Here is an 11,845-nt window from a genome sequence, read left to right on the forward strand (position 1 = left end):
TTTGTTTTTGTTTCAGTACCGGACAGTTTCGACCCCGCTCTGGCGACATTAATAGCGTTATTAATAGTGCTCTTCACAGGAATTGTTACATTTGTAGTGGTGTGTGCGTGCCTCAAACACTGGTGAGTCAATCAAATAAATATAACCTCTTTTTTTAAGTCGGTTAATCATAACTACCTAAACTGACAGACAATTAAATTGAAAATACGCACAACTTTAATGTTATTTAACTTAAGTACGTGCAAAAAGGAATAGTCTACACTAATATTATAAAGAGGAAAACTTTGTTTGTTTGATTGTAATGAATAGGCTCACTGGACCGATTTTGAAAATTCTTTCACCATTCGAAAGCTACGTTATCCACGAGTAATATAGGCTATATTATATCATCATGCTAAGACCAACAGGAGCGGAGTAATGCGGGTGAAACCGCGCGATACAGCTAGTTATTAATAAACATATTTCTTGAGCAGAGGCGACTCGTGACAAAATTTTATGGGTGTTCACTTTAAATAAAACACTGAAAATACATGGTGTAAAGCAGTACATTTATCAATAAAATTACTTATAAAGGAAATACATACGTCTTTCTTTCTGGTGTGCAAAAATATCTATAACTTAAAGCGACAAGACATTCGTAAATGTCTGTTGTTGCTTTCATCACAACCACACAACCACGGTGTTTTCACATAATATTGTTCGGATTTAAACACACGCGTATTTGTTTTCGTTTTTGTCGTAGTACATTTTTGCGTAAGGTCAAGTTCAGGCCGTGGCAGTCCCTTAGCTTTCAATTCAAGCCGAATTTGTAACGTTTTAACACACTTTTTAATGAACGCCACATTATAATTGTTCATTTTCACACTCACAAGTAATACTGATAACTACAGACTATTTCAACACGTATCTTATGATTTTTAATTAGAAAATTCCCGAATTTGCATTCGCGCGCGTGCATTGAAGTTGACTCGAGAGTCGAGTGTTTGTTTATTATATAGAGAGTGGCAACATCGCTGTCCTGTGTACGGGCGCCCAGGCGCGGCGGTAAAAACGAACCGGCAACGTTTGCGGGAGCGGCGCTCCGAATTTTGCTATTTTTCCATAGAAAATCTTCTGTTTCACGCGCGCAGGGCACTGGCAAACCCTCTCTTTCACTCCTATTGGATTTCGTATTAGGAAATGTACTAAATCTTTTTTCATTGGAGCGCAATCGTGAGCGCTCCGCTTCGCGCGTTACATAATACAGTAGGTATTATACAGGTGTATGGGATGATGGAATGATGGATATATTCATTGGTATTAACAGTAGTTTTAAAGATTACGATTGATTTTAAATAGTAATAATTAATGTTAATAATGAAATTAAGGAGTATGATTTTATTATAATTATTTATGGGAGTTCACTGCACCAGCGCTCCTTAGGGCGAGCCGCCTCTGTTCTTGAGGGACCCTACTTTTAACACCTAATGTATTCATTACTTTTGCCAAGTATTTTTTAGGCTTTTAAAGCATACAATTAATTAACCCTTTACCATTCCATATGTATTTAAATATTTTCAACTACCAACAATTTCCTAATTATATAATACTAGCTTACCGCCCGCGGCTTCGCCCGCTTTGTCTAAAATCTAACAAATTACATATATACAAACCTTGCTCTTGAATCACTTTATCTATTAACCGCATTAAAATCCGTCGCGTAGTTTTAAAGATTTATGCATACAAAGGGACATAGGGACAGAGAAAGCGACTTTGTTTTATACTTGTGATTATATTTCCAGGGTAATCCCCCCACCATCGCTCCAATCAAGCAAAGGCGACAGTCTTGCCCGACGTCGTATTCTCGAAGAACTCAGTACTACAGAGAACCCATTGTGGTTAGAAGCCAAGTTACGGCCGTATGAGGAACAAGAATTGACCATGAATGTGTTCGCTGACCAGCAAGAAGTGCAGGAACAGCCTGTAAGTATAACTATTGAGCAAAAATAGAAAATGGAAAAAATCTAGAAGAAGTTGGTTAGATTGCCGCGCTTCGCCGTTATAATACATGTAGATTCTAAAGTACTGCGGTGATCTCTCTAGAACTTTGCATGAAGTTTAAGCATAATATAAGCCATTTATTTAATGATCTTAAAAAAATTTAAAAATACGCAAAGTTTGTAAAAAATGACAAAGAAAAATATTTTATTTTTCTAAGGAATTTAAATATAAATTCGAAATTCGAAATATGAGGATAAAAAGTTTATTTAATGGGTTATATTATTCAGTACGTACGTAGTCCCCCATACGTCGAGCTTATTGACATCTTCAAAGACCTGTATTTTGAAAACTAAGCTTCTAAATGCAAAAACATTTCGTATACATACCGAGGATATATACAGGTGTAACATATTAAAATATAACCGAAATCTGAAACCTGACCCTGAAATCTGTCCGCTTCGCGTGAAATGCCCCATATACATTACAAGATTTAAAATAACTTGTCGAAATAAACGTGTTCCTTAATCTGCAGACGGTAGACAACACATACGCGACGATATCGTGCGGGGTGGAGCGGCTCGGCGACTACGCGACGCTCGGCCGGCACTCGCCCGACGCGCACGAGGCCGCTATGGGCTTCCAGGTATACTGCTATTTATTATATCCATATTAATTCAGGTTTTATAGCTTTAGCACAGATAATACAATACTGTACTGCTTTAGAATTTATTCTGTTCTTATCTGTCAGTTAAAATGTAAGTAGGTTTAAGTGTCAAATAGACTATCAGTGACAGTATTTTATATCAAATTCGCGCATTTTATTTATTTATTTATAATTAAAATAAAACGGTATTATACCAATTACATAAATTGGGTTTGCTTGTTATTTTAAACTAGCTGTTTTCCACGTTTTTTTTTTGTCTTAGGTCAAATCGGACCAGTAGTTCCTGAAACTAGCGCGTTCAAACAAACAAACTCTTCAGCTTTATACTATTAATTTTAAACAAAGTTATAAGTATAGACCGTACATTTTTTCGAGCATTTCAATATGTTTTGGATTTAAAGTTGTCTCATTTATATAAATCCAATATTGGATAGAAAATGATTCATCAAAAAAAATTTTAAATATTATTCTTGATAAAAAAAATCCGGCGTAAAAACATCTGTTTTTTTTTTATTTCCAGGGTAGCACATTCAAACCCCCAACAGCGGACACCCCGGAGCCCCCGCCGCGCCCCGCGGGGTTGGGACCCCTATAAATTAATTACACCTAGATATTCAAGTAGATAAATGTATCGACATACGGTTTTACAAAATGTTTATAATATTGAGAAACAAATTGATAGTAGAAAAAACGAAAAAATACGTCGTTATTTTAAATCATAAAAATCTTTTCAAGTTTCTTTACAATTTAAAATAGAAGAAAATTAAATATTTTAAGAACTTAAAATTATTAGACATTTTGTAAAACCATATTTTATACGTATTGTAATACGACAAACGAGTCATTAGCTTTGAGATGAAAATATCTCGATAAGTTTTGATATGTAAATATACTTAAATAAAATGCATGCATGTTGGCGACGTATTATTTAAATTGTTCATAGAAATGCTCAAAAATACATATATACAAATGGAATATTATGTAAAAAAATCCTGTTTTGCATAAAATAAAAATAGATTTTTTTTAATATTGCCAAGTGTGATATATCAGATTAATCATAGTACATATTGCAATATATTTTGTCATACATTTCTATTTGCGTTTGAAACTAAAATGTGTCATGAAAAATATACCGGCCGAATTAAGAACCTTGTTTTAAGTCGGTTGATACTCCTATAGAATACTCAACTCAGAATAGGTATCATTGGTAATAATTTAAATATTACATATATAGATATTATTACAATAAAATTTATTTCCTTAATTCTATTTTAAAAACTATACATTTTAAAATGCTCCTTACTTCCTTGTTTCTACTAAATTCTGATCTTTAAAGTTACCAGTAATACGTCGTCAACGTTCATTAATTGTATAAATACTCCTATAGTATGTATTTGTATATTTAGTTTAATATTATAGATAATTTTTGTATTCATTTTTACATATAAATATTTTTTTACGCGTTTCTAACAGAAGACTTAATAATTTTGTGATATTTTTTACAGAATCTCAAAATCTTAGCCATGATGTATTTTAAATTATTTTTTTTACTTATTAGTTATTAAAGTTTACGGTATTATTTAATGAAATCGATTTTTTTAATGACATATTTAATATATTTTTTAAATTTTTTTTTTCAATTATACATATATTTTCGAATATTTGCGTGTGGTGTGTCAATATCGAATTATTTTTCAATGTGTAAACTTTTCTGATTATTTACATATTTACATAAATTGCCATAAAATTGTATTAATATAATAAATTCAACGACCAATACGATTTAAGATAATAAAAATTAAGGACCAATGAAATTAACTTAATAATATGGTCCATGAATTTCAAAATCAAAATATTGTACAAAGTAATAGAATATATTTTTAGATAAGATTGAGTAAAATAAGTATTTTTTGTACATATTTTATACGTACATTTACAACGAAGTATTTGATACCACTTTGATATTAATGAATAAATGATGATTTTTCTATTTGTGTTGTTTTATTTTTAAAAAGCTTTATTGATTTTTTTTTCCTATTTTTTTAATTAATTATGGTTTTGAAATACGTAATTTTCATTTCATAAATAAATATTTTAATTTTCATCATTCTGAATTGAGCAGTTCCATCGGTAAATATAACACATATATACCACATACCATATCTTCAAAAGAAGGAAAAGCAATAAAACACATTATATTTTGAACTATTTTTATTCTTCATATCATAACATATATTCAAGTTACCCATAATACTTCTAACTGTATTTAGATATTGAGATAAACACGATTTCAAACACTCTTCCAAACTGAACGAAGCATACACCATTTTAAGGTAAAGATCGCCCATCGCTTTATGTTTCAAATTGATTAGCCTCTGAAAAGCTATATCAAAGTTGTCTCGCTGCATCTAGAAAAAGAAATTAAGAAATCTACTAAGTATACAGTATTTTATTTTCATTACCTACACTTATTAAAAGATAAGATGCTTACCTAGTTAAAATATTAAGTTTTAATGGTAATTACTAATTTTATTCAATTATTGCTTTTTATTTTTAATTTCTGCTAATCTGACACTAGATGTACATATTTAAATAAAAACTGGCTTTTACTCATTATGAAATGTAACTTACATATTCAACTAAACACAATCCAACAGCCTCTTCATTCCCTGGATTATCCTGATGACACTGATTGGCCAGATATCTGTAGCTTTTCCGCCATTTTTTTATCTAAAAAATATTATGCAATTCAAATTCAACCATCTCTGAAATTACCTACAATGAGTCTGATGTTAAAATGTATGTAGCATCGAATGAGGACATTTTTTTTCCTATTTTGTAAATCACATCCAATCCCTTTACAAGATTTTAAACAGCTGCATAAAAATCTTTTGTCAATCGCCGCTATGGTTTCCAATGAATTGTTCTATTTTTGTTAACTTTAATACCTTGTACTCCATATAAACAAATCATAACCACTACTCTTACCATTAGTTATGTTCCTCATAAATACTTATCAAAAATTTTAATTAATTATCCTATAAAATATCCAAAACAATATTTAATGAACTAAATATGTCCCCCACCTCCTTGGCAACTTGATGAACAGCTCTCCTCTCAGTATTATCAGCAACACTGGCCACTTTGAGACATTCCTTTTCACTCTCATAGTACGTACTCTCCGATTTCTTTATTTCCTTCTCGTGTAGGGATAGGCAATCGAGCCACTGATAAAATAATTACAGAGTAGGTCTTAGGACAGATTTAATGAAAAAAAATTGAAAAGGAATAATTTATAAAACATTGCTTATGTATATGTTACGGCTAAAGGTAGGTGAGAACATAAACTTAAGATTAGCCGGCTAAACTTAGGTTTATTTTCGACGAGGTGTTAATGTTAGTTTGTTCTATCTTTAGCCGGCTAAACTTAAGTGTAACCGCAGGCCCGTGGCTAAAAATGTCGGGGTGGGTAGATTTGGTTACTATAATACATGTAAGGAACAGGGCGAGTGTTTTCTGGCACTTCGCCGGCTGCTGCCGCAGCACGCTCGCTGCGCTCGCTCGGCTCGTGCGGGTCTTAAGAGTTCTAACCTAACCTAACCTAGCCACCAGCTTTCTGCCCTGAGTCGGGGTGGGTAGATTTGGTTACTATAATACATGTAAGGAACAGGGCGAGTGTTTTCTGGCACTGTGCGGGCCCCTTAAGCCCTCCACCGGCCCGGCGCTAACCAAATCTACCCACCCCGACATTTTTAGCCACGGGCCTATGGTTACACTTAAGTTTAGCCGGCTAAAGATAGAACAAACTAACATTAACACCTCGTCGAAAATAAACCTAAGTTTAGCCGGCTAATCTTAAGTTTATGTTCTCACCTACCTTTAGCCGTGACATATATATCAATAGATCATAGATTTGTTAAAATGTTTCGTTATCAGTTTTATAGGAATAACTGGTTCCTGCTCTATCTTATATATTATGGTCATTGCAGGGCTGAAGGTACCAAATTACACTGCGAAATTACATCAACATGTATTCTTGCGTAAAAGAATAACAAACACCTAGGTATCTATCCATGCATGCTTTCGCACATTTGGTATGTGCGAACAGCGAAAGTATGCATGGGGCTTGTATACTAACTTACATGCTACTGTTCCAAAAATAATTATAGTAACATACATTCTGGCTAACCGCATTAGTGTTAAAACTGTGTTCCTTATGTCTGGTCATGTCCAGTCTATAATGTGACGTCACATTGACCAGGAACACTTGATTTTCCATGGCCCAGCTCTTCAGAAGAACTTTGTCACTCTTGTCGAGGTCGTGGGATGATTTTATATATTGTTCGTATTTGAGTAATGTTTCCGACATGGTTGCTGGTGCAATCTGAGAATTTGAATTGGCAACATTTCAGTGTTTCGTAAAATTATTTGTTTATAACTATGGAAGAACTAGTTAACTCAAGGGTTAGTCTGGCGACAAATATCTATCATCAATATGTCATCAATTCATCAAATCCGTTCAATGGTTTTCGCGCGAAATGGCAATTTGAAACTTTTGCGTAACTAATGCGTTTTTAATATCAGTAGGATATTTTTTCTTTATTTTATTATAGTTTTAAAATAACCAACTGTGAAATGATAAATAAAGATGATGTTAGAAACATATGGTGGTTTTATTTTTGCATCCTTCCCTTATCCCTATTATAACTTAACAAATAAGTTTAATCAGACTGTATATAAGTAGGTATCTCTGGTACTTATAAGAAAGATAATATTTTTTAATAAACCTTACCTTACAATGCACATTAGTAAGAAATAAGAAAATGAAATAAACACGACACATTATATCTAAATCGCATCAGTGCAAGTACTAGATTAGTGCTGATGTCAAGTTCTAAGAGTCAAGGGACATAGATAAGGGAATATACTAGCTTTGAACCCGGGATGCTGTTTTTATATTGAAATCGTTGAACTGGTAATTTTTCTATAAGTTTTTTTATATAAGTTTCATATTATGGATATCTTTATCTACTCCAAAAATCTACTCTTATTATTATCGAGTGTGCAGTGTGATTAACATATTTTGCAAAAATAAAATAAAGTCCATCGAATTATGGATTCATTCTTAACAATGAGCAATAGAAAAATCTTCCTAGTACCTGGCACAGGCAACAATTAGACAAATAAATTTATTTTTACTCTAGATAGTTAGGTGAATTGAACTAAACCGTTTATGATAAAATTTGAAAATTCATGTCAATATAGGCACTGAAAATTCTGTTAAATTGTACATGGTAGTGGTACGATTAATTTATGTATTTAACTACAATTACTTTGAAAAATTAAAGAAAAAAAAAGTGTGTGCGTGTAACCTTTACGCGCGATTGAAGTAAAACTTCTTTGGCGTTGACGACATATATCACTGAAATGATTAAATATTAACTTAAATAAATAAATATTATATTATAATTTAATTATATTTATTATTTAAAATAGTGTAATGTTACTCTCATTTACAAGGTTATATAATTCTTCCTGTTGTGTTATTAGGCGAGAATTTGAAAGTCTTTCAAATTCACACTGTAAATCAACTATTCCCCCTGGACGCTTTCTTCCATGATAAAATTTGTTGTCATCGGTGTTTGAGACAATGAACAATCCATTTATATCAGTTACTCGTGATAATGCTACATATAACAGCTGCTGACTGTGACTTTTATTGTATTCATAAACGATTTGATCAAAAGTACCACCTTGAGACTTATGTATTGTAAGCGCACAAGCAGATACTAATGGAAAGTGATTTCTCTTTGCAAATATTGTCTTATTTCTATTCATTGGTACAGATGACGATCTTCGTAAAATTGGGACTGCTGTTCTACTAATGTTTAGAGTTTGAATATGATGGGCAGCTTTTTTCCTAATTTTCTCTCCTATCTTACCAGGCAACTCAAGCCATAAGCGTATGATGTTATCACTGTCATCACGTTCAATATACACTAACTTTCCAACACAACCGTTGGCTAAGCCATCAGATACATCAATATTGGTTGTAATAATGTAAAATTTGTTAAGAACTAATATGATTTCATAAGGCGATCCTCCTGTATCAATAACTGACATTTTATGAAATTGTTGGCGTACATATGCTTCTTGTTCAACTGAATGACAACCTATATACATATCTGTTGCTATGGATACTACTTTGTCTTCAGCAATATTTAAAATAGATTGATTATAATCCGCAACATGTTTATTTTTATTTTTAATTTACTTATTTTAAAAGTAATAAATAAACAAGTATATTTAGAGATTTTCAAAAAATTTTGCAATTTAAAATAATGTTTTTAAAACTGTTGAATTTTTCATTCACTTTGCTATTCACAATTGATCCGTTTGAAAATTTGAAAATAAATAATCCTAATTGATTATGATATTTGCCACTAGCTGGCGTATAAGTCAAGAAGCGTGTAGTATATGACATATACTTACAACCAATCAGAATTATTATTTTTAAATGGCGGAAACTACGCAGACTATAGTAAGCGTTACTTCCGTCAGAAAATAAATCTGAGTTACTCCCTAGTCGCGCCTAAAGAAGTTTTACTTCAATAAAAATAGCGGGAAAGGTTTATAAATAAAAAATCAGTATTCTCCGTTAAGACTTTATTACAAAAATATTCATCAAATTAACAACAAACATAAGCAATAGTTGTACTCTCGATATAACATATTTTGTTATTTTACAATAATTTAATAAATTACGACTATCACAGTGAGACTAAGTACAGATTATTCTAAGCTATGTCTAATTTATAACTAGAGTGATCGTTTGCATAATTTTGATAGAAATTACCAACATAGGTAATTTTTATAGGCATAAAATAGTGTTGTCAGAGAAATAGGATACAGTGAGGTTTTCATTACGTAACAACTATAAACATATTAATAAAGGCATAGATTATATTCCATATAGTTAGTTAAGTATATACTTATAGACAATCAAAAAACAATGAGATAGGTATATAATTTTAATTATTAGGTATTAATTCAAAAGTTTCTTTAGTAAAAAAATATTGTTTTTAAACAGTTTTATCAAACGATCACCAGTGTGTCCTAATCTTACGTTTAAATGTGATTGAAAATACGTATTTTTTATTGTTTAAGAAATATTTTAAAAGGCTACGAATTCAAAACCTATGCCATTATTGGGAAGAAAAACGATATTACTCAAAAGTAGAACTAACTAAAGTTTTAAAAGATTGTTTTTTTATTAAATTGTACCTATCCAGTAACCACTTATTAATTAAAATACGTATTTCCAATCAGGTACAACTTAACCTACTAACAAAAATTGTTAAAAAATAAACATTTATAACTTAGGTTATTGGAGTATGTTTGAGTAAGTTTAAAGTTAAATTTTAAATGTTTGTACATAATAACAATTAATACTTTTCTAAAGAATTATACATCAAGCAAGTATTATAAAAGAAACATAAGAAATTCAAAATGAATGATTGAACAAAACGATTTAAAGTAAACGGATTATTTAAAATTGATTATCCTTAGATTTAAAATGTTTTTGAAAAGTCAGTCAATTTAAAATAAAAAAAATTAAGTGGTTAAACAAAGATTAGGTAGGTATCTACCTAGTTGATACGTGAATAAAGTCGTGTAATATTCGTTCTGATATTATACATATTATTTAGTTAACTAATTACAAAAATCTTCCTTATACAGGGTGTCCCACTCAGCTCTACTTAAAACTATGAGTTCCATGAAACATAATACAGCATACCTATTCAGGACACCCTGTTTATAATGTATTGTACTTATATACCAAATAATTAAGTCACCTATGGCACAAAATATACAGGGTTACTTGTAAAACACCAGCAACCTCTCAGGACAAGATAGCTAACTAACATCATAAGTAACAACATTTGTTCTACGACTTTTGGCATAACGCAATACATTATTTTTAAATTATTTTTTTAAAGTTTTTATTGTACTCTCCTAACATTTGTAAGTCTATGTTCTATTCACTATCGAAAGGACGACACGACGCCTCCTTTCCCCTCTCGTTCGCTTCTTGTTTACGTAATTTTTGGGATGCGCGTAGAGTTTATAATATTCAAACGGAAAATTACTTAAATGAATATTTTATATTTATTTTAGTATGAAAATAAAATCTAACAAATTATAAAAAGTCGTAGAACAAATGTTGTTACTTATGATGTTAGCTATCTTATCCTGCGAGGTTGCTGGTGTTTTACAAGTAACTCTGTATATTATTAAGTAAGCAACATACAATAAGTAGGTTAAATACAGTTTTCACACTTTTGTACGGGAATTATTAATTACTTATTTCAATAAATTATCTAACTAATATAATTCTAAGGGTCGTTCGAATATTTTTACAATCGTTTATCGACAGCTCGTTTATTCATATACAATTGAATATTATAAATATACCTAGGTATTTTTATTTTTTATGGCATACATTATGTATAGTTTCAGTAATGCATTTTATATGAAATAAAGTAATTATATTAAATACACTTAATATATTGTTTTAGGTACATATAATATATTTATACTTTATAGTTATATTACTTCGAATAAAGAGTCTCATTTTGATTACGTACCATCAATTACTATATAAAATATACTTACTACTTACTCATTGTAGTAATAATGAAATATTCGTAGGTACACTTTTATATTTATCTATAATTTCAATACCAATTAGGAACTTTCAGTAAAATCTTATCTTAATTTGAACACAAGCCAATAACAATAATTTTAAATTTATAAAGAATAATACACACAAACATAATATGTTGATGATAAAAAAAGTTTTATATTGCTTGCAAAACTAAACATTCTGTATAACGTAGTATGCATGGCATTTAATGTGAGATAAACAATATTAATTCAAAGAGAAATAACTCATATTATTTCTATTTCCGAATTTATTTCTCTCAATATTCTTCACAAACTATTTTTACAATAACTCATATCATATGGCAAAAATCTAAACTAATGTTAAATTTAAAGCACTCGCATAACCAATCGACACGTAAACGAGATCTAAATGTATATTTTGTAATTTTCTTAAGCCGCATTCACACATTCGTGCGAACAGCGAAGCGAACAACGAACATGAAATATATGTTATGACGATGCAAAAGTGCTTCT

The 11,845-nt window shown here is 30.7% G+C and overlaps 2 protein-coding genes across 2 annotated transcripts in view; one reads left to right on the forward strand and one right to left on the reverse strand.

Annotated features, from left to right (window-relative positions):
• Cad87A (cadherin 87A) overlaps nucleotides 1-4,195 on the forward strand; it is a 48,808-nt gene extending 44,613 nt beyond the window's left edge. The window contains exons 33-36 of the mRNA XM_090101676.1: nucleotides 17-122; nucleotides 1,782-1,962; nucleotides 2,513-2,623; nucleotides 3,165-4,195. Coding sequence (XP_089957802.1) covers nucleotides 17-122; nucleotides 1,782-1,962; nucleotides 2,513-2,623; nucleotides 3,165-3,239 — 473 coding nt within the window. The 3' untranslated portion in view covers nucleotides 3,240-4,195. The remainder of the gene's footprint in view (nucleotides 1-16; nucleotides 123-1,781; nucleotides 1,963-2,512; nucleotides 2,624-3,164) is intronic.
• A 614-nt stretch (nucleotides 4,196-4,809) lies between these two features.
• Nucleotides 4,810-7,518, reverse strand: LOC149908244 (uncharacterized). The gene is made up of 5 exons (XM_090102181.1): nucleotides 7,437-7,518; nucleotides 6,822-7,028; nucleotides 5,731-5,871; nucleotides 5,276-5,374; nucleotides 4,810-5,052 (listed from the first exon to the last, which is right to left on the reverse strand). Exons 1-5 carry the CDS (start codon nucleotides 7,485-7,487, stop codon nucleotides 4,810-4,812), a joined length of 741 nt encoding a protein of 246 aa, XP_089958307.1. The 5' UTR covers nucleotides 7,488-7,518.
• Nucleotides 7,519-11,845: the final 4,327 nt, after the last annotated feature.

This window comes from Colias eurytheme, chromosome 5 (assembly GCF_061535395.1).
Source record: "Colias eurytheme isolate Ceu_HAF_F1 chromosome 5, ilColEury1 Martin Lab GWU primary, whole genome shotgun sequence".
NCBI lineage: Eukaryota > Metazoa > Arthropoda > Insecta > Lepidoptera > Pieridae > Colias > Colias eurytheme.

Coding starts and splice junctions, on each gene's coding strand:
- LOC149908244 (XM_090102181.1), bottom strand. CDS start 7,487: ATGTGTCGTGTTTATTTCATTTTCTTATTTCTTACTAATGTGCATTGT. Junction 7,029..7,436: donor TTACTAATGTGCATTGTAAG/GTAAGGTTTATT, acceptor TCAAATTCTCAG/ATTGCACCAGCAACCATGTC. Junction 5,053..5,275: donor GATTGTGTTTAGTTGAATAT/GTAAGTTACATT, acceptor TTCTTTTTCTAG/ATGCAGCGAGACAACTTTGA.